At 32.0% G+C, this 24883-nt stretch overlaps 1 protein-coding gene across 2 annotated transcripts in view; it reads right to left on the bottom strand.

Annotated features, from left to right (window-relative positions):
• LOC140439839 (prostaglandin reductase 1-like) overlaps nt 1–24509 on the bottom strand; it is a 57339-nt gene extending 32830 nt beyond the window's left edge. The window contains exons 1-3 of one of the 2 annotated variants that reach the window (XM_072529993.1): nt 24328–24509; nt 14465–14584; nt 8282–8393 (exon numbers count right to left, since the gene is read on the bottom strand). In XM_072529993.1, coding sequence (XP_072386094.1) covers nt 8282–8393; nt 14465–14584; nt 24328–24409 — 314 coding nt within the window. In that variant the 5' untranslated portion in view covers nt 24410–24509. Of the gene's footprint in view, nt 1–8281; nt 8394–14464; nt 14600–24327 lie in introns of both variants that reach the window. The other variant, XM_072529992.1, reaches the window with a different exon arrangement.
• Between the last annotated feature and the right edge of the window lie 374 nt (nt 24510–24883).

Below are 24883 nucleotides of genomic sequence, written 5' to 3'. Positions count from 1 at the left end.
AGGCTAATAACAAACCTTTATTACAATCAGCGAGCAATAGTACGAATTAAAAAAGAGACATGTGAAGAAATGGAAATAAAGAGAGGAGTCAGGCAAGGCTGCATACTATCACCTCTATTATTTAACGCTTATTCTAAAAAGATAATTCGAGAAACTCTGGAAGATGAAACAGTCGGCATAAGAGTAAATAGAGTCTTAGTTAACAACATCAGATGCAGATGATACAGTAATAATAGCCGATAGTTTACAAGAACTGAAAAGACTCATAAGTAAAATAGTAATGTGTAGTAGTGAGTACGGACTCTCGCTCAATATCAAAAAGACGAAGTTTATGAAAATCTGAAAAACAACCATAATACTAACGAAATCTTGATAGTAGAGGGCCAGCAGATCAAAAGAGTAAAAAGTACACTTACCTAGAAACACTTATAACAGAAAATAATGACTACTCTGTAGAAATCAAAGTCAGAATCGAAAAAGCACGTTCTAATTTTATGAAAATGAAAAATGTCCTATGTGACAAAGCGCACTTTAAGAGCATTAGCTCTTAAAGTACGCCTAACAAAATGTTACATATACAGTGTACTATACAATGTAAATCTAGACACAATAAGACGACTTAACGCCTTTGAAATGTGAACCTATAGAAGAATTATGAGGGTTTCCTGAGTAGATAGAGTTACGAACAATGAAGTACTGAGAAGGATAGGTAAAGAGAAGGAAGTTGAACTTACAATTAAAGAAAGAAAGCTACAGTATCTTGGACATGTCATGCGGTGCGGGAAATATGGCATCCTGCGACTTATAATGCAAGGAAAGATAGATGGCAGAAGAAACAGCGGAAGAAGACGAATTTCATGGCTCAAGAACCTGAAAGAATGGTTTGGATGCAGCTCAAATCAACTATTTAGAGCTACTGCCTCAAAAATTAAAATAGCTATGATGATTGCCAACCTCCGTAGCGGATATGGCACCTGAAGAAGAAGAAAAAGAATATTGACAAAGCATAATGGTTCTAAGAAATAGGGCGCATTGCAACGATCGGTCTATCTTGTATTATATGTGTATTATTAAGCTTAAATAAATACTCGCTTATATTTTTATTTACACCATGTGTAACTATTGTAGAAATAAAATGATTGCTTTTGTAAATATATCATATTTTTAGAACAACAGAATATAATTTTAAGTTCACAATTCACAAAACAATGGAGAAACATTTAATTTAACATTGAGCTACGTTTATTAAACACTACAAAATGCATGCAGTTATCAGAAAGCTAAAATAAAGTTTTAAAAATTTATTAATTCTAGTACTGAAGTTAAACTTATTTGACATGGAGTCAACTACTTTGTTAAATTGTTTGAAAAACGCACAATATATTTTTCATTTCCATTTAAAACAAAATGTATAGTTCTAGTTTTAATTCATCAACTAAATGGGATGGAAAGTTTGACGTTCCATAAATTTTAAAAAGTAATCATGAGAAAACTTTTGTTAGATGCCATTCGACCAATTGCAAATGCTGTGAAAATACCATAAGTAACAGACACCCCTTAACGTACGTGCCCGTCTCAGACACGGGCGCGCCTTACTGGTAATTTTGTACGCGCTCGTCTGGGACACGGGCGCCGGTTAAATTTTATCCATAAAATTTTTCAAGCCTTGCAAACGGATATTTGTATAAAGAGACATAAATATATCTAAATTATTTTTCTATTATAAAATAGATGACTCAGTCAATATTGAGTTACTTTAAAATATATTTATTATCTCATAACTTGCAATTTGCAATCATCATCATTTATAACCAATATTATTGTCGAACTTTTGGTTTCATACAAGCCTTCTGTCTTGCCGGTGTAAAGTCGTCTGAAGTCGATATTTATTGTTTTCTGCATTTGAACTAATTTGTGCCTTATTTTCAACATATTATTATATTGTTTGGTAAGTAAATTTTGCATATAACATTCGGTAGGTTAGAGTAATGTGTATATTTTTTGTTTTACTAAATTTCATTATAATTCATCTAAAATACAATATTGTGTGTGTGTGTCAATAAAATGTGTTGGAATATTTGTATTGTTCATATAAATCATACTACTATTTACCTATTCAAAGTATTTCGTCTGAACAAAATTTTTAAATTTCAACGGATTTGCATACCCCTTCCCCCCCACGAAAAATAAAGGTTTTACGCCATTGAAAATATTTTTTTTATTCAATTATAACCAAAACAAAACATTTTTACTATAAAAAAAATTCGATCATGTTTTGACCATAACTTCAAATTATGGTCAAAAAATGATCGAATTTTTTTTTTAGTAAAAATGTTTTGTTTTCCGGATTTTTTGAATATTCGTGATTTTACAGATTTTGGTGTGCTCTTTTCGAATTTTATCTTTGCCACCTTGTATCTTCGCCTAATAACAGTTTATTTACAATATCTCCTTTTCGATGCATTTCACGAGAAAAACATTTATATACAAAAATAAACTATTAAAAATTTCTTACAATTTATATATTCACAGTTGTTTTTTGTAAAATTAATAGTTTTTGGCATACGAGACCCGCAAAGTAGATTTCAATATGCGTTGTGAAAAAAAAACTGATTTCTATACCACCCGGAGGTAGGGTAAGTGGCGCGTTTTTTTATCGTGGTGTTCCCTGTAGGCCTAATCTACATGTGATGCAGGTTCCTGATCTATTCGGAACAATACCCCTCACTCCAATGAATTGTACACCTTACAAGGAGTATGCATGTTTCACTGGCAATCTCCTTCACTTTGCTGTTCCTGGTGGATGTTGCGAGTTTGTCTTGGGCACCGATCTAAATAACGCAGACTTAAATTTCGTCTGCACCATCATCATCATCATCAGTGGTGCTACAGCTCTAGTTGAGCCTTGACCTCCCCCAGTCTATTTCGCCAGTCGTTTCTGTTCATCGCCAACCGTTGCCAATTTGCCGCGCCGATTTTCCTTGCGTCCTCGTCCACACCGTCCCTCCATCTCAGTCGTGGTCTGCCTCTACTCCTATTTCCCACTGGGACCGATAATAGAGTTCGTCTGGGTGGGTAATTTTCATTTGCTCTTGACACATGTCCAGCCCATCTAAGCCTACCTATTTTTATGAAGGATATTACATCTCTACCATTTACTATTTTTTTATACTTCTCGTACAATTCGAAATTATATCGCCTTCTCCAAATACCATTCTCACAGAATGCGCCCCTTATTCTTCTTAGTATCTTCCTTTCGAAGACGAGCAGAAGATTTGCGTCTGTTTTGGAGATGGTCCATGTTTCTGACCCATATGTCAGCACTGGTAGGATGAGTGTTATCTCGTCTGCACCATCATCGATGTGATTATCAAACTTATCACGAACCTCTTCGTTTTGGATTTCATCGAAATCTCAGAAATATTTGCAATTTATTTCTCTTAATCGTTATCTTAATCAGATGAAAAAACTTGCAAAAAATTACAATTTGTACATATAACAGAGCATTTTAACCCAGATTTTTTGTATCCACAGGCTTTCTGACATCCCTTTATACATTTACAATACATACGTTTTAACAGGGATTCTAGAGGGGTTTGAGTGTAGTAACAGGAATTAGCCTATTTTTGTTTCTTTTTTTCTTTCCAATAACTGCATTTTGTTCATTCTAGTACCACTGCTGAACCTGGCGATAGGTTCAGAATGAATGTCGCCTTTCTGCTGCTTCTGCGTGCATATCTATACTCGTTTAAAGACATGCTTTTATTACTTTCAACTTTACTGTAACTAAATTTAAAAAAGGAAACATTCTTCTGCTTTAGCAATGATCTTTGGATCAGCGTTTGGATGTTTAAATACCTGACTCATCATCATCAATTAACCTATATTGCTAAACATAGGCCTCCCGCAAAATTTTTCACCTATTTCTATCTTAAGCTTTTTGCATCCAGTTTCTGGTGATGCGCTTGATATCATCCGGCCATCTAGTCGGTGGTTGTTCTCTGCTTCGATATGCGTCTTGCCTTGGTCGCCATTCCAGAATTTTTCTGGTTTATCTAACGGATGCTACCGTTAATCTGGCAACATGTCCGGCCCAAACCCATTTGGTCCAAATACCTGACTAAGGTCGTTTAAATTGTGATTTTTTCGGAGTACATTATTGAATATCATTTTTCCTTGATGAAAGAGTGTAAATGTTGTATCACAGCCATTGAAGGGCTATGCAGCTGGTTTACCTATGATACTTTTAGTGAAATATATTTTTTGGTAAATTTTTCCTTTTTCTGGTCTGAAAAAATACACGTTTGATCGCGTACATAGAGCCGTCAAAAGAATAAGAAGATCTTTATCTTCGCGACCACTATTACGGTATCGACAGATGGTAAAATACTTATTGCGGTATTGATAATTACCGTATCTGCATTGTTTGAGCTTTCTGAGACAATGAAATTCTCAGCTTCAAATTTTGTCTGTCTTCAACATTCTAATAAGGCGTTTCTTGTTCGCATCATTCCCCAGAAATTTATCTTGTAACACAGTTGGAATCATTGTCTCGTCAGAAAGGCGTTTTTTAAATATTTCTATCGTTATTTGTTGCTTATAAAATTAGAAAATCAGTCAACAAGTTTGGTTTTTTATAAATCTTAATAACTTTTGTAGAAATAAACTTTTAACCTCTATATTATGTACAATGTTGGGTCTTGTGATGCTAAAAATATGATCAAAATTTTAAGTTAATCGTATAGTTTATAAGTTATTTAATTTGTTTATCGTAAATTAATTTTTTTGCAACAATATAATCGTAATTATGTAGTTATCGTAACTATACGAATAGCTTCTAAAAAAAGAAGATGTATTCTATAAATATTATTTAAAAAAAAAACATGTCGACTTTTTGCTTATAAACAATTAAAATCAGTTCTTACCCATTGCCGGCAAGAAAATTATTTTTTCATATTTGATCTGATTGTGTATATTTAATCATAAATATTTATGTTTTATAATAAAAATTACATCAAATATTACCGAAAAAAAACTTGTTTAAACAAATAAGATGATTTATATAAAAATTTAATTATTTAAATATTACATATTTGTAATGTACGCAAAAAATACAAACAAGAAGCAAGGGTACAGTTAACAGCTCCTTTTCCGTTTCCTCCGCTCGTACAAGTTTTAAAGCGACCAATTTTGAGAACCAGATTTTTGAAGCTTTGTGAACGTATCCATTAAAATGCAATCTTTTTCAAATTTGGCTCATTAAAACTTTAAGGCATGTTCTTTCAGATGACTCTAATAAAATCTCATAATTGTTATACACAAAGTTACTAGTAATTAAAAAAAAAGCGCTAACTTCTTCCCAAAGTAAGCTAGGTCAACTTTTTTTTCTTTTAAATTTGTAAAAATATACAGGTTTTCTAAATATGAAAAAAATAATTTTCTTGCAGGTTATTTTAATTGTTTATAAGCAAAAAATCAACATATTTTGTAAAATTATTTTGCAATATTTAAAATTATTTTTCCTTATTTTTTTTATTTAAATATTATTAATAGAATAAATCTTCTTCTTTTATAAGCTACTTGTGTAATTAATATAACTACATAATTTTCTGACTTATATTCTTACAAAAAAATTAAATTGGGGATAAATAAATTAAATAACTTTTAAACTATTTGATTGATTGGCTTGAAATTTTGATCTTATTTTAAGTACCACAAGACCCAACATTGTATGAAATTTAAAGGTTATGACTTTATTTTTTTTTTTAATTATTACCATTTATAAAAAACCGAAGTTTTTGTCTTATTTTGAAACTTTCTAAGAAACAAATAGGAACATAGGAAAATAATAGGAACATCTAAAAACCGCCATTGAAGGTTTTTATATGACTTCTAAGCTTCTTACTCTCAATTTTTTTATAAATGCTCCACTTTTTGCTGATTGAGAAAAAAGCGAAAATTTAACGGTTTTTGACAATAATTTGTTAATAATTAATTAGGTCCAAAGAATTGACTGCAAAAAACATATAGGTTTTTCTTACAGAGATCCACACTACTTAAACCAACTGTCGTTTGCCTGGCCGGTTCAGTGTCACAAACAGGGTAGTTTTTTTGCTTATTTCCCTGGCCTACTACGGTTTGCTACATCTTCGAGATATCCCTGGAATACGATTATGGTATTGAATTTATATTTCGATTGAACGTACATGATGTAGTTATTGCAAATAGATAAAAATGGTTCACCACGATGCAAACTGTTTCGGTGTAATAAGTGCCTTCCCTCGATAACATAAATTGTACCCATTGCATCCAGAATGTTGCTTAATGTTGAATCCAGAATGTTGTAAATGCGTTAAGTCTTCTATTTATAAGGCATTTAAACAACGTTGTAGAGACACAAATTTTGTGGTGGTTTTTTGTGGTAAACGTTGTGGTGTAGATGAATACTACTTTGTGTCGCTGATACGCCAAAAATATTGATTTAAAAAAAAATGTAAATACATAAACTGTAGGAAATTGTCATTATCATCATTAATGGCGCTACAACTCTTCGTGAGTCTTTGCCGCGTTTACTATCGCCTTCCATGTTTTTCGGTCCTGTGCCAGTAATTTCCATTGGCGCACTCCCATTTTCTCTAGATCTTCTTAGACTGCATCTATCCACCTTTTTCTAGGCCGTCATACAGACCTTCTTCCCTCTGGCCTTTCCCAGAACACATTGTTTATAAGGCGATTGTCGTTACTGCGTATCACATGCCCTGTCCATCTGAGTCTATTGGCCTTTATATATCTGACTAGATTTTCTTTTCTGAATAGAAACTCTAGCTCGTTATTGTATCTGCCCCTCCATTCGTTTGTCACGCTGTCTCTGCAAGGGCCATATATCATTCGAAGAATTTTACGTTCCCACACTAGCAATTTATTTATTTCTCTTTTTGTTAGCGTCCATGTTTCGCTTTCATACCCGACTGCTGGTCGTATTATGGTCTTATATATCCGGATTTTTGCATCTCGTGAAAGAAGTTTTGACTTCATTAGATGTTGCATTGCAAAGAAAGATCTGTTTCATGCCATTATTCTTGTTTCAACTTCTCGCTCTAATTTGTTGTCATTTGTGATTGTTGCTCCTAGATATTTAAATTCTTTAACCACTTTGAAGTTGTGATCATTTATAGTAATGTTTTGCCTTATTCGCCGTCGTTCTTGTTTTGAGACGACCATGTATTTTGTTTTGTCTTCATTTATTTTTAGACCGATGTTTAATACAGCTTCTTCAAAGCTCGAGAAAATAACCTTAATTTCTAATGTTGATTGTGCTACTGCGTCTACGTCATCGGCAAAGGCGAGTATGATTTTTGCTCCCCAAGCAGTTATGTCTGGTTTGATTTTTTTGATATATTTTTCGCATGACATATTCTAAGGCCAGGTTAAACAACAATGGGAACAACGGATCTCCCTGTCTCAGTGCAGAAGTTACGCAGAAAGCATTTGATATTTTTCCCCCTATTCTAACTTGTGCAAAAGAGTTACTTATACACATTTGTGTTACCGCAGTTAGTTTCTTGGGTACGCCGAGCTCGATCATTGCCTTCCATAATGTTGCACGATTAATCGAATCATAAGCCTGTTTACAGTCTATAAAAATCTGATGCACGTCGTAATTATATTCCCAATACTTTTCAAGCATTTGTCTTATTGTAAATATTTGATCAATAGTCAATCTGCTAGGCCTGAAACCACACTGGTAGTCACCAACTATTTCTTCGGCGTATGCTACTGATCTTTTTAATAATATCGAAGCCAATATTTTATATGTAGTATTGATTAGTGAGATTCCTCTGTAATTCATGCATGATTCCTTTTTTCCTTTCTTGTGTATTGGTACAATAATACTACCATACCATTCTTTCTCTAGGAAATTGTCTCTTGTTTATTTTTGAATATAATTTTTTTTTTCGTAAAATGCGTCGGAAAGAAGCTGTTATTAAGCGCCATTTTTTAAATATGGCAGCGCGGCCGGTGGAGATACGAGGTGGAAAATAACGATTTTCAGAACTCACACAAAACTTTCCAGGTAACCTCCTTTTTTTGATCAAATGACTAAGCTACAATTCGTAATATATACTTTATTATGGATATTGTCAAAAATATCGTATACCTAAGCTAATAGGGATAAGTAATTCTCACATATTGTAAGTTAAGACGAGATACCATATAAAATAAATAAATTAAGACGTTTTATATTTAATTTAATATACGTAGAAAAAAATTAACAACTTACTGTGCTATTTGCTGTCCCAAAAATGGTTCTCCAAGTTTTACTTGATCTGGAAAAGATCCAACTACTCTCTGGTATGGGTCTACGCTTAAGAAAACTGCTTTAGCTAAAAATTCTATGGCATAAAATGTATTAGTAATAAATAAACGTACGTTCCAGATATTATTAAATATAAAAAAAAAGAGTGGGTGCCACGTTGATCACGTATAAGGTTCGGGGTTATATTCTTAAAAAATTTTATTTCTAAAAATACTTAAATATTACAGTTCGACTAAACTTGAATATAATGAGTTTCTTGGAATAAATAAAAAAGAGGTTTAGGCGCTGACCGCATTACCTTTTTTGTAGATCATAGAAGAAAGAAAGAACAGACTAATACATACTCCACAACTGCTGGTATTAAATCACCATGTGAATTAAATTACCACCAAATAGCACGATAAGACCATGTAATTACAAATACGTGGTCTTATCGTGCTACTTATGACGTGATTTGCTGGTTATCTCACAAATTTTGTGACGCATTTTGATTTTCTCTAAGACGCCTTTCGAAATGACAGTAGTTAACAACATCATACGTATCGTCTTCACACTTTGGCAGACCTATATACTTTTTTCATTGTATTTAATTCACTAAGAAGTATATCTGGTTTATTATGTGTTTCTGGTTAGTTTTCGATTCCATTATGGTCCCAATATAATTTGCAGTGGTCATGCTCAGCCATATTATTTAAAACATAATTATAATAAGTAAGTATTATAATGGTTGATTTGCAGAAATTGTAACCTATTATCCAACTTAGTAAGACTGTTCCTTATATTAAGTTGAAGTAAATACCTGGCGGATCCGGTAAATTATTGTCTAGACTTTTGGGCTGTATAAACATATTGCCATTTGTGATTTTTTAGCAAAGGATCTCTAATAATATGAGAGCTCTCTGTTTGAATACCCTGATAATAAATGGTGAGTGGGCAACTTTCCATTTTGTCTTCTTCCTTACGTGTCATCTCAGCAGTGGAGATAGATATGGAGATCAAGATGAATAGTTTAAGCATGTTATATTATTTCGTCAAGCATATTATTTCCTTACTTCTGGTACTCTTATGCATTCTTTACATGACTTCATTGTTTGTTACATGATTAATCCATGATATTTTTAGGTTTCTCCTGTATATCCGTTTAAGGTCAATAATGATCCGTTTAATGTCGAGAAAATATCAACTTGTAAATTTAACTTCAGATTCCTTGAACAAAGCATCATCCTTGGTTTGCTAAAAATTTTACGTACATTTTCTATCTTCTTCTTCTTACTAATCTAATAATTGCAGAATTTGGAGACGTTGTATGGAGATTTCGGCGTCATAGTTGCCTCCAATTTTTACGATAGCAGTTTCATTCTGGTACAGATTTTTATTAACCCGAATATCTTTGTCACCTATTTCTATACTTTTTAACATCTGCATTAGCTTCAGCAACACAGTTGGTGTATCATGTGGCTACAAGCTTTTCTAATTTTATCATTTTTAATGATTTCATAATTTCTAGGACGTCAGTAGAATTTTGGTAGGGTTCGGTAATATTATTTCTGTCATCTTCTTCAAACAACTCTGATATATATATATATATATATATATATATATATATATATATATATATATATATATATATATAGATATATATATATATAGATATATATATATATATATATATATATATATATATATATATATATATATATATATATATATATATATATATATATAGTTTCTTATACTGTTTCTATACGCACTATAATTTCTTTGGAGTAATCATTCCTGTGTTTGATTATGGTGCTAATATAGTTGTAATTGTCTAATTTTTTAAGGGGTTTTCTGTTAACCGTTAACCTTTTATGATTATTTTATGAGAAGTTTGAAATATTCATAAAATTTGTGGTCTTAATATTTATTGAATGGTCATATTCTTTTGCATAATCAACTATCTTGTTTATCAGTTTCTGCAAATATTTAAGATTTTCTGCCAAAATAACAGTATTATCCGCATACGGTATTGGTGATCCATTTACCTCTATTCTAGCAGATTTCCCCTTACGAGTTCTTTCGTAAATTAATTTAGACTATGCACTAAAGAGAAGCGGGGACAGCACACAAAACTGTATTGTCTCGGCTTTAATTTCAAAATCTTCTGATGTTTTCGTTAATGCGTTCTTTTGCTCGTGGTTCAAAATATAGATCTTTTATGATCTGAAGGTTACTGTAGTCTATTTGTTTTACTTTAAGGACTTCCATAAGCTATTTGTGAGGGACTTTATCAACTGCCTTATCTATAAAACAAACGTACATATATTGGTTACCATTTAAGCTACTTTGGATTAATACATTGAATGTAAAGAGAGCTTCTCGTATACCGACGTCTTTTCCGAATCCAAACTGCGTTTGCTCCATATTCATCTACATTCGTTTCAGAAGATATTATTTGATGATGACAACTAATAGTTTGATACTCTATTGTTGACATAACCTGGCTGGCCACATTGGAATTCTAAACATGCAGAAATCGCTTCATCTAGATTCACTTTTTTTACCCAAAATGAATAGTTTGGACGTGTTTATCTTTTTCTTAGTTTAATGTTTTAGAAAACAACTTTGGATTTTACTAAATTCTTTTTTCTAATTCTCGGTCTGTGTTTACAAGTCCTCTTACTCTAGAATACAGGATTAATATTGTCGCTAATATATCACTGTGTGAATGATAATTATATGCCTTTCTTGGAAGTGTTAAGATTTTGCCTATTCCTGTTTAGTAAAATAATTACCTCAAATGAAAATCTAAATGCGGACTACAAAGAATGTTCCTAGTTCGTATTATTGCAGTGGTTAATTAATTTTCCACTTGTGTTTGGTCAATTCTTCTCGTTTGATTTGATCGCACATCCTTATTGTGGCGTATGGACCTCCTACAAAGGTTTTTACCTCTCTCTCTCTCTCTCTTATGCAGCACGTATCCAGTTAGTTATCACTCTCGGAATTTAATCTGTCTATCAAAGAGACTAGTTTCTATAATTGTGTTTAATCCTCCTGGAACGTAGAAATTTTGAAGTTCATCTATTGTTCCTTTACCTTGCCATGAGCACTGCCTACTTTTACTTTGACTTTGTAATATATTACCTTTGCCAACGTTAGCTTTTCAGCTTCAGATATAATTACTATCAGTACGATTTGATCCAATGCTTTTCTTTAAGGCTTATTGGAATATTTTGAACATGTCTTTATTTTGAGTTGTGTTACCCAAAGCTGTTATGTTATGTCCTAAAGCTGTTAAACTTAAAATATTTTGCTGTATATAAATAAATAGATAAATCTTGCTAATTTACTACTATTATTTGTTAATATTCTATAAGCCTACGTTCTGCCTAACTTTAAGGTGCATTCTACGCATATAGTATTTTGACTAAATACTTCTTCATGTAAGAAGACTCTCTTAATGCAAGAGAACTTTGAATATAAAAAACCTTCGAACTCATACAGTACTTTATATTGCCAGATGCACTACGCTGAAAGCAAAACTGAGCTAAATCACTGGTTGGTAGACTTTTGGACTACCGTCTTAAATATTTAATTTAATAAGAAGATGGAACCAAAACACTTCGTACCTCTTCCAGCGGAAAGTCTGCAGATCATTCACAAGCTATTATGGAAAATGAGCCAACTGGACGATAGCTGCATAATATACATAGTCCAGACGCACAGAAGCAATTAAAAAACGTTTTAAAATAAAATAAGGCTAAAATACGTATCGGAAACTGATAGCAAAAAGGTTTAAACTTAGACTAGACACTTGGTAATTTCAAAAATAGTATTTTTTTCTTGTGAGATATGAAAATCGTAATTTTTAGTTTTTTTCTCAGTATAAATTATTAATAATAATAAATAACTCCAAAACGATTAACTTTTAAACAATTTTAGGAGAGCCTTTTTATTCAGAATAATCCAAAACTATAATAAACAATTGTCTGAGCCGATAAAGTTGATTTTTACAATTTGTTAAAAAATAAATGTAAACAAAACAATTAGGACTATTTTTCGCATAGGCAACTTCTTAAACTTATTCTAAGGTGTCTCAAGAACGTGATTATGTAAAGATATCTGATGAATATCTATTTACGAACGAACCTTAGCTCTTGGCCTTGTCTATAACGAATCTTTAGATACTGAAGTTTCTCGATATCACCCAGATCTCCGAATAGTAATATGAATTTTGTCTAGCTGTCTTTGTTTTGTTTTTGTTATATTATATTCTATTTTGTATACTATCTTCTTCCAGCTTTGTCGCCAGAATGTTATGTATTAACAAAACATGTATTTGGCGAGAACACCCTTTAATCAATATTAAAGTGAAACCTTACAACCATGTTACAACTAACATCAACTCACTTGCCGTCATGTCACAACAACCCTACGTGACATATTGCCAACCCAAAGAATATCTTAACTAGCATGAGTACCAAAATCCGTAACAGCTTTCAGCGTCTTTTATCCAAATAGTCTTGATGTTTTAGACCCCTACTTACCATTGCTTCATTCACATCCCTTTTCCAGGAGTGTTTCGGCCTTCCATTTTTTTCCTTTAAATGACGTCCATTCCCAAACTTTCTTTATTTAGTCATCTCCCTTCGGTCATTCGCTATAAACGTCCAAACCTAGTTAGTTGCTTGGATTTATAATATCTATATCAATTCCCATCTGTGTTAAAATATCCGCATTTCTTACTCTATTCCTTTTTGTAAGGTGGCAGCAATGTCTCTAGTAATTTATCTCCATGGCTGTAATTTTAGACCTATTTTTTTATTTATCTTCCACAATTCACACGAGGTTTCCAACCCCGTCTATCTTGCTCCACTCTTATCCACTTTTTATTCTGTCTTAAATTATCAGTCCATCGTGTAGGTGGTCGACCGACGCTTCTCTTATCTTCTCTTGGCCTCCATTCCAAAAATCTCTTTGTCCATTGCCTATCCATTATTCTAGCTATATATTCTGTCCATCTTCATTTTAGTCTGCCCATCTTTTTAATGACCTCAGTCACCTTGGTTCTTCTCCTGACCTCTTCGAATTTTATTTTGTCTCGAAGAGTTATTCCTAACATGGATCGCTCCATTCCTCTTTGTGTGACTCTTAGTTCGGTAGCCGAGGCTTTTGTTAGAGTAAGTGGTTCTGCTCCGTATGTCAACAGTGGGAGGACGCATTGATCAAATACTTGTCCCTTCAGTTATGTGGGCAACTCACTTTTAAAAGTTTATCTCAGTTTTCTCGTATACTGCCACCCAAGACCGATTCTTCTCTTCAGTTCATATGTGTGATTATCCCAGCCAATCATAATTTCATCCTAGATATTTATATTTATCTATGAGTTTTACTTCTTGCCCACCAATACTGATGTTCTGGTTGGGAACGAAAACGTGTTAACAATGGTAGTAAATAAACGTAAACTTAAGTTTTACCACTATATTCAGAGCACTTATTTAATAAAGAAATGTCGTGGGTGCTGCACTCATGTGCTCATATTCCGCGACATGTTATGTAGGTCGCTGGTAATGCACAAGGGCGGCATTAAAAAATTGCTGAAAAACTCTCTCCTATGCAATTTGAAATTTCTATAATTAAAAAACAATTTTGTGTAGTACCAATAATTCGTCGCCTTTCGAATTGACTTAAATGATTTTAATTGTTCCAAAAGACGAGCACAAGAATAAGAATAGGCGATTAAAGCGGGGTAATTGGTCCTATTACTTTCGTTGTGTACTGGCACAAGAAAAAGCAGACTACCTTTTTATACTTCGTAACTACACTAGCAGCATACGTAGAGAAGGAATTCTTTGGGATAACAATATTGGACAATTCAGGGTGATCTTTATTTTTGACGTAAATATATTTTGGTTGTCATAATCTAGTGTAAACTAAAAACAAATATGAATATATCATAATGTGATACGTTTTTTAATAAAAATTAAAGAGAGAAACCTTAACATATTGTTATTTTTCTAAATCATTTTATTTAACTCTATTAACTTTCATAGTGTGGCAAGCAAAGAACAAGTAACAAAAAGATGTATTCATTTAAAATAAGAAATATTGTTTATATTAACAAATATAATGTGGGAAATAAAATAATTGCAGCAAACTTACCTTCATTTTTCAGTGGTGGCAAATTTTCTTCCCGAATTGTCATATCAGTATTCTTTGGGAAGCCATCAAAATATTTTACAAGTGTCCAATATTTGGCTTTACAGGTTGAACCATTGTCGCCTAAATTACGATTTCCTAAAAAATTGTACCGTTCAATAAATTAAAATAATAATATTATTAAACTAAAACTATATTAATACATTTATTTCTCTATGATTAACTATTTTTGCAATAAGTAAATAAATTATATCTAATTAAACTAAGACTTATACAACCATTGAAAAACGACCTAAATGAAATGAATTTTGCTGACATTAAATAAAAATTTTCGAATAATCGTAGTGACTCTTTTCAACAAAAGTTTAACTAATATCTGAAAGACAATGCCATTTTGGCTCCCATCTCATCAGAATTGTCCAGTGTTTCTTAGCAAAAAGGGGCACTGGTAGTCCTAAGATTCTTCTCCGCATATCCTCCTGAGACCTGAGCTGATTCTTTTTGTTTTTTTTGATTAAATAGTAAAATTCGTATGATGTTGATTATAAAAACACATGTAAATTTTTCTAAATTTTTATTTTGTTGTTAAATATGAAAAAAATTATGTCCATTCAAAAGGACATCAGGATCGCATCAATACAAAATTATTATAAATGAAACTGTTTAAAGCAATTGTTATTTCCCGTTAAACATAAAAATATGTCACATGATTCACAATAAACTTTTGTTTTGCCCTTGCAACCTGGAAGCTTGCATCTAATAGAATTTTTTAACTCGGATGCCATTGCAGGAATGTGTTGTATCTTTCTTTTAGTAGAAGTTTGAAGTGATGGTCTAGGATTGGAACTGTTTCTAGTTACTAATGTTGAAGTGTTCCCAAAATCAGAATTTTCAGAAATGTTGTCTTTAAGGAGCAACTCGGAAACAGCTATTTTAAATTCCAGAAACTTCATAACGGTTTTATTAGCATCACCAAGTTGCTTATGGTCATCTCTGTATAGAATCCAAGAATTGGCAATCGCAAGATCAAATAAGTGAAAAATGGTTTTGACTGTCCATTTTTTACTTCTAGCTCCCATTCTATAATACCTTATCATCCTGTCAATTCAATCTATTCCCCCCATGCATTCATTATACTTTTTAACAATGTTTGGTCTAGGTACCTCAATATATCGGGAGTCCTTTTTTGACCACCGCTTACATTTATCTGAAGGTTCTATTTGCAATGCAGTTGACGCTAGCATAACTGATTTCATATCATACCATTGGACTATGTTAATTTTTCCATCAGCTCTTACATCCTGCTCAGATGAACCACGACCCAATCGAGTCATCACCTTATCCGATGTTACATGAACTGCTTTGGGTATTCTGGATCTCATTATTGTACCAGTTAAAAAATATTTTTGTTTAACATGTACTCAAGTAAAGGTAAGGTGGTGAAATATCTATCGATGAACACATGTGTTCCTTCTAATAACGTTGTAGATAACTTAATAACTGCGGATGGACCAACACCTAACTTCTTAACATCATCATCATTCTGCAGAAATGTATTTTTCCCTTGATAAATATCGAAGTCTAATATTAATCCTTTAGGAGTGGCACAGACAAAATTTTTTAATCCTTCTGGGTTAGGTTTACCTCGAACAAATTGTTTCATGTTACACACGCCTGTAAAAGGTATCATTTGTTCGTCCACAGCAACCTCATTGTATCTTGGAAGTGTCAAGCAACCTCTTCGTATTCTGTCAACTAAAGGCCGGATCTTAAATAATTTGTCAGCATTTCTTTGATCTTGAGGCACATCAGCGTCAATAACTACTTTTAAGTTGCTCCTGATTTGAAAATATCTATCACGAGTCATGGCTTGTGCAATGCTGTTGACTTTTGTTGTCTTAGCCCAAAACATTCTAATTTGTGGATAATTCAGACAGGACATTAGAATAGATATTCCAAAAAATTTTTTCACCTCCGTTAGAGTAACGTTCAAAGGTTTTCCTTTTTCTTGCAAAAATTTAATATTTGTACAATTACAAATATTCTCAAAATCTGAATCATCAAAATACATACCGACATAGTTTTCAACTTTCCAATTTTGCCTCTCGTAGACTGTATCGACAATTCCAGTAAAGTCTATATGCTGAGGGACAATAACACCCATTTTTTTCCATGTATTTCGGTTCTCCTTTTTTTTCGTTCACTGAGTGGCACGTTATCTAATTCATCTTCGGGTGGCATTTCTGTATCTTGTTCATCATCTGTATGTTGGGCCGAATCTGATTGCTGAGGCTGATACGATTCTTCATTTGGATCAAAGCCGTCATCAGAGTTTTCAGAATCTGAAACGTCTATATCTGAATTTTCCAGGCATTCAAGAAGTCTTTCAATGTCAACTTCGGGTCTTAAATATTTTTTATTACCAAACACAGCTGAAACAAAAAAGTCTAATATAATATTTTATGTATGCCTAAGGACCTGACGTCCATAAAAAAGGACATCCCCGTTTTAGATAAAAAACAATTTAAAAATGGTTTGATAAGACAACTACATCGCATGAATGCATTTATAATATCCTAAGTTATTAGACTAAGCAACATTTAGGTTAATAATCTAATAAAATTAGCTACTTACCATGAATTGTTTTTCTATAAATGCCCGCCATTTTTGTCACTTGAGATTAACAGGTTAACTAAGTTATAATGTGGTCACAGTAATACGGCGCGCTGTTGTCAGGGTCACTTGTATATACACTACGATGGACCGTGGGACTCGGCGCTGTATATTTAGTTCTTTCCAAAAAATATATAAAACGTAAATGTCCATTTAATTGGACATCAGGTCTCAGGAGGATATGGGGTTATTCTAGTTCTTAATATATTTGATAGCACCTTGTAGGTTATGTTTAACAACGTTGTTGCTCTGTAATTCTTACACACTAACCTGTATCCATTTTTATGGTTATGAAATGAAGATAATTATACTTTTTTCCATCCGTTCCGGTAAATTTGTGATTTCTATATCTCTTTCACCTAGAATTGTATGGCCTCATATTTTATGATTTCCACAGTTATGTTATTACTCCTAGGGATATTGTTTTTTGGCTAGTTTGTTGTTTTTTAAATCTTTTTTAGTCATGGCGTTTTAACGCATTATTCTGTAGTCGAATATGTATAAACTGTATACGATATTAACTCTATCACTTATATTTAACAGATGGTGAAAATATTGTTTCCAGGTTTTTTCAATTTCTGTTGTATTGGTTATGAGATTATTATTAAACTTTTTTTAATTATATTAGTTTGTGGCATACAACTTTCTTTTATATTCTTCATCTCATTGTAAAACTCTTGAATATTGTTTCTAGTTACCTACATGTATAAAGTGATCTAAATAGCTGAATAAACACTAAAAATTGGACAAAATATACCTAATTGGATAACAATATAAAATTTGATAAATTAAACAATTTTAATGGCAGTGTAAAAACAATACCGTATAATGGAACCAAATATAATTGAATAACAGAAGTGGTAGAATGTACTCAACATAAGAGACTAAAGTGTCAAAAGCGCTTAAAAATGGCCCTACCCTGATTCTAAAGGTGTCTCTAAACGAGCAATACTTTTATTTCAATATGTGGCTGCAACACAGTAGCTGGCAATATTGGCAATATTGGCGAACATACTTGCAGTATTTCATTGACGGGTCACTGCGAAAAACGATCATAGTCATTTCTATGACATTGTTTGTGTAAAATCATGATGTTAAATTTTGAAGTCGAATTGTTTGGGTCGATTTAAAAATATAAACAAATTATATTGCACATGTCATAGTTTAAAAGTTTAGTCATCATTATAATACAAAAGAACAAATTATTACATAATACAAACTATAAAACAAAACATTTTTCTCAACAATGTTCTGACATTGGTCCTTTTTTGGCTTAGTCGATAGGGGGTCGTCGGCAAATTTGATGTCTTTCTCATTATCGTCTTAGTTATTTTTCGAAATCAAAGATTTGTAAAAAATTTGAGAACTAGGTTTTGTTAAGAATCTAATCTAATTAATCTTTTAATTCGACAGCTTTTTATAGACTTAGTGTCGTGAACTTCGATTTCATAGCTTTATTTTTTTTCTTGCTGCGACTTTTGTCAGAATTAGGACGCTTTTTAGGTAACACATACAATAATTTTCAATAATAAGCCAAATAAATCTAGTTTCTTTTTTTTCAATTTCCCTGATTTTTATTGGTTTCGTCTAAACTTGGTCCATGCTTAAAAGTTCACATCATTTGCCCACCTAATCACTTTAAAGTCTGAAGGTGTGATACTGCACTCCAAATAGGAATGCCCACGTACCAAAAGGGAATATAACTTTCACACTCTCAAGACGGTTTACTATCTATAGACCATATAGTGTAAAAAATGTATTACTCTAATTTTTATTTTGGTTTCTACATGAGTCATAAAATATAATCAAATTTCAGATCTTGAGTTCTAATATTATCGAGAAAAATTGTTTTATCGTAGACCAAACGTCATCAGCACCTTTTAGAGCAACACTTTTATCGTATGTGTAGAAAACTGATATAGATTCTGACAAAACATGGATATTAAAAGAAATAAAATTGAGCTCATGTCGGTAATAAACATTAGACGTTTTTATGTTGGGGATCGGTAGATTTTTTTGTAAGTCCATTGCCATTGCTTCTACTTTCTCTTTTTTTTTGATAGTTTTCGATGAGCTTGTTTTAACGAATACAATTTCTCACATTTTGCTAAGTGAAGATTCCTCTCTGTGTGTTTGGCGTTTATCTATACACTCAATGTTTGTTTTGTTTCATTGTCCTCGCCCGTAATCATTTCTTCTCTAAGACTGAAATTTCGGCCTTCAATAAGTCACAACTACTGCACGTATCTTGTCGTGAAAATCCAAAAGAGATTAAACGTTGTATAGCTTACTTTGTTTCCATTATTGAAATTGTTGTACATTCGATGGAGTTTGGCAATATCAAGTTCTTTTAGTAAATAAATTGTGGATGTGTCTGTGAAGGAATAATGAGACTTTCTACCCCTAAGTGCTTGTATAAAAGCCATTACTTTTTATTTTAGTTCAGAAGACAACATATGCTATTGATTGCAATACTTCCCTCTTCCATTCATCTTAGAAGTATTAAGTTCACATATATTTTTCTTTACAGTTTGCACACGACGGTTTGTGATGTTGTGCAAAGATAAAAGGTCTTAAAGCAAACAGCTACGTCTTTCACAAAAAAAAATGAACAAAAAAAATTAACAAAACACTAATAAAAACCCGGCGAAAGCCAACCAAAAAAATAAACAAAAAACAAAAAACCCGGGCACGTAGGGCCCAAACACGTGAGCACTAAGCCTCCGAACCGGATGTAGACGTTCGGGAACCGTGATGGAGTTCTATTACCTAGAACTCCCACATGAAGAGCATTTGGTTGATATTTGTGCCCCGACTACGCTTGAGTGCTATAGCGGGGAAAGGGATAGTCTGGAGCATTTAAGCTGGGTGGAGTGACTCCTGTGTTTTACTCGAGTTCGTACACCTCGCTACAATGAATTGTTACACCCCAACGTAATTCCTAGGGGTAAACATGTCTTACAGGCTGGGTTTAATTAAATTGCTTTGCTTGTTTGCTACATCTGTCATGTGTTCATACACTTTAGCGCGAACTCGGTAACGATAAGATGGTTACTGTGTATTATCGGTGTCACTTAAATGACTCGACAACATAAAATAACCATATCCATATAACCAACAAAATCGATGACGACGAATAATATGACGTACTGTTACGACGTGGTATCTAAAAATGCACTGAAATTAAAGCAAAAAGACCTTGATCGTTATTAGGCTATATCTAATCAAATTAGATAAATGACTAAAAATTTATTTTTACCTAATATTGTTCTGAAGCTACTGTGGCATGTTAACGTAATTAAATAATTTTGTTGGAAATAGGCAACAACTTTACTTTAAAAACAGTTTTTTTGACGTTCGATTTTCACTTTGAGAATCGTTCTTCAGGAATCTTCCGTGTAAATCAAAACGTCAAATAAACTTATTTTAAAGTAAAATTGTGGCATATTCCCAAAAAAATAGTAAATTGCATTAATTTTTACCTATTCGAGATCGAAAAATGTTGGCTTGTAATATTTTTTCTATATCTTTGTAAATAATTAGAATTTACTATTTTTAATATCTTTTAATATAACCAAGACATGTTTTTAGATGTATTTTTGCTCGATGATTACCAATCCGTTATCAGAATAAATGTATCTATCATCTTTTGCCAGTTACACTGATTAATTCTCAAAACTTGAAGTGAGTATTTCTGTTTTGACAATTTTTGCCGCACTAATTTTAGGTGCTGAATCGTCTTCAGTATTTACTATCTATTACAGTTTTTTTAATCTAAGACTGGACAGACAGACCGACGGTTCGACAGACAAATATAATCTATAGGATTAAAATATTATTTTCGTAAACTAAACAAAATCAGATTAGATGTGTACGAGATGATAATAATATACTAATAGTGAACGAAACAGGTTGTTAATAAACGACGGAAAAATACTTTTATAAAACAAGTTATTAAACGATTTTTTATATTAACCTTTACTATATTAACGTTTGATTTAAAACCATTTTTATTAAATTAAGAATTTGATACGAAACCAGTTTAACCAATGGATTTGCTGAGCTAAAAAAAAAATAAAAAATAGTTGGACCCAGATGATATTGCTGGGGAAATGTTGACAACGTTAGGAGAGAAAAAATAAGTTGGCTAACAGGTTTGTTTATTAAAATTTTATAAATGGAATTATTTTTAAACGAATAAAATGCCTCACAATGCCATAGAACTACTTAGTCATACCATGAGTAAACGATAGATATTAATTAATAAACAAATACGCGAAGAAACCGAAATGTCTGAAAATCAAATGTCAAATTTATACATGAGATGCTAATATAATATTCATTGATGTGGAAATTGGTGTAAAAAATTATTTCAACAATGTAAGATGTAGTTTCTCAAGAAGTTCTGTAGTGAAAGTTAAATAAGTGACCAAACAGGTACATTAGTAATTTTTGTTGTTTTTAAACGATCATCTTCAGCCATTATACCATTTTTTTTAAAATCTACAGTTAATTTTGATGGCTCGGAGCAAAATAATAGATCAATGGATATTACAACAGCTAAATTTCTTAGACATTTCAAATAAAAAATTTATTTAAAAATTCCTTTATAAAAGGTATATATTAAAACACCCTATCGGGCTGCAGCACAGAATTTTTTCGGAATTAATATTCTATACCAGTGCTAACTAAATGTACATGTTGTAAGCTACTAAATACTTGGGTAAAATCCCTTTAAATATTGTTAAATTGAATTTGAATTACATTATTTGATTTTATATACTAGGATGTTTAAGTTACAACAGGAATAGATAAAATGGCGACGTAAGACTCCACTGGAGGTTGCTAGTCCTGAGACAAAGTGTCTACGAGAACATGTTAATAGCAACATTAATAAGCTTTCAAAAAAAGGGCAACCTCACACTGTGCAAAAATTGGGGAGGAATAATCTTGCTTACCGCAATAAATAAAATCTTCATGACAATCATATGTAAAAGACTAACAAACAAGATTGAATGTCAAGCTGGTCAAGCAGGCTTAAAACCAGAATCCTCCTTAGCATAGACCACAATAATACTGTGAGAGTAATAGTTGAACAATCGGTAGAATGAAACACATCCCTATACATGGTTTTTGTTGGCTTCGAGCGTGCCTTTGACTGATTATCTCATGCTGCTTTATGGAAAATTTTAGAGCTAAGAACCATCCCTCATAAAATAATTTCCATTATAAAGTCACTGTACACTGAGGTGAAATACAGCGTGACACATAATGAAATCAACAGCGACGAATTTGTCATACTTACTGGAGTCAGACAGAGATGCGGGCTTTCTCTGTTTCTTTTTAACATAGCAGTAGATTATGTTCTCTCCAAACTAGACTCCGACAAAAGAGGGACACAATGGACGTTAACAACACGCCAAAGCGATCTGCAATACGCCGACAATATCTTTCTGTTCTGTTCTGTTCAGACACACCACGTTGTGTACAATCAGCAACATCCAGATTAAAAATCTGGAAAACATTTAATATACTACGTATATTAGAAGTGACATAACAGAAAGCGGAAGTAGAGAGGACGATATTCGTATAAGGATACGAAAAGCTCAATAAGCATTCAGCATGCTCAACCTTGTTTGAAGATCTAACGAGTATACGACAAGAACAAAGATCCTCATATTTTCAGTCAAATATCATGTCTGTTCTACTCTACGCATGTGAAACCTGGAAAGTGACAAAAACCCTTACAGATAAACTGCAGGTCTTTATTAATAAATGTCTACGACAAATTGTTCGTATTTTCTGGCCGAGCATTATCAGAAACGAAGGTCTAGTACATCTGACCGAACAAAAAAGGGCAGAACATCAAATAAAGTGCAGAAAGTGGGGTTAGATTGGTTACACACTCAGAAAAAATAATTCCAGTATTGCAAAGATTGCCCTAGAGTGGAATCCGCAAGGAAGAAGAAAAAGAGGTCGCCCAGTATAAACTTGGAGAAGATCCATCATGGACGAGTTAACAGGTCAAGGAAAGTCTTGGACTGAAGTGAAGGCCTTAGCGCAAAACAGAACTCAATGGCCCGTTTTCACTGAAGCTCTATGCTCCACTGTATATATATATATATATATATATATATATATATATATATATATATATATATATATATACACACATATATATATATATACATATATATATATATTAAATGTATATATATATATATATATATATATATATATATATATATATATATATATATATATATATATATGTGTACTTACCATGTCGGGATAGTATTATGAGATTTTTTTTTCTGGTTTTTTCCTCATGATTTACTATAAGGAATCACTAACAGGAGAATTTTGCTATTATCACACACCACATACTATCATCATAGCGTGTGATTGTCTTTTTAAAGACGAATTACATGCTATGATTTTTTATAACGGATATTTTCAAATTTAAGTTGATTTTATGTACCTAATCGAATGAATAAAGTCGTCCCAGGAACATAATTCAGCAATATTGGCAACATCATTTTAAAGTAGTCTACTTTAAAATGTATAATAACATGTCTAAATTGTCAATATAAATGAGTCAGGTAAAATTAAATTATTGAACGAATTTGTTTAATTTATTAATGTTTGTATTTTGAGAACGACTTCCGAAGTGGAAATTGAAACATCAATAAACTTATTTTAACATTCAATTGTGGCTTATTTCCATTAAAATAGTAATTACTTTAAAATTCCACAAGAAATTATCTTCAAAACAATATGACGATTTAATTCATTAATTAAATTAACCAATTGATTAAAAAATTGACAAATCCCTGGATGATGGTCCTTTTATATCCCATACTACATATTTCAACTGTCAAACGCGTCTATACAGTAGTTGTGTCGAGTAAAAATCTAACATAATAATTGGCCTATAACCCAATCTAATCAAACCTTAACTGATCCTCTTAGTTTTAAGAAACAAAAGAGGTGTTAAAAGTTCATAAAAATCTTTCTAGTTTAATACTAAAATTGTTAAAATTTCAGTATAAACATGTTGGTAATTTTTATAAACAATAATATAAACTTTAAACTTTTTAAAACAATTAAATATTTAAATAATTAAAATTCTGTCACAAGTTTGCAGAGCCCGTAACCTTACACTATAATAGTATCAATGTTATTAAACTTACCAAGTGATCTATTATTGTTATTTTTAACAGCACAATCAAAAACTGAAAGTTGAAGAAAAACTAAAATCAACCATTTCCACATAATGAACTTTTTTATGGTACTCTAAAACAAATTTAAAATAACAATCTTATATCTCAACAGTTTGATCTCATCTGAAGATTTTAGTTTATGTTTTCAATTATCTTCTCAGGGATTTTGAACCTAGCGCCAAACCAGTTTCTTTGTTAAGTATATATAAAAAAAGAAACGAGTTCTTTATGCTTTTGTTTTTAACAAAATCGATTAAACTAACAAGTTAATTTCCAGAAATACCAGCTACCTGAGATGATTTAATTATTCAATAAATTATCATAATGATAATTGTTCTTGGAAAACGTTTACGATGAGTTTAAGATGCTAATACTTCAGGAGAAGATGACTTGTATAAATGATAATATATATGCGGGAATTCAGTAGTAAATTATTACTTAGTCTACTATAATATATAGATCAACATAATGAGGAAAAATCAACAAGCCGTAACTTTGTGAATTAGTGTAGAATGTTGCGACAGAG

This window comes from Diabrotica undecimpunctata, chromosome 4 (genome assembly GCF_040954645.1).
Source record: "Diabrotica undecimpunctata isolate CICGRU chromosome 4, icDiaUnde3, whole genome shotgun sequence".
In the NCBI taxonomy this organism is placed as follows: domain Eukaryota; kingdom Metazoa; phylum Arthropoda; class Insecta; order Coleoptera; family Chrysomelidae; genus Diabrotica; species Diabrotica undecimpunctata.
This window is presented reverse-complemented; position numbering and strand designations above follow the sequence as displayed.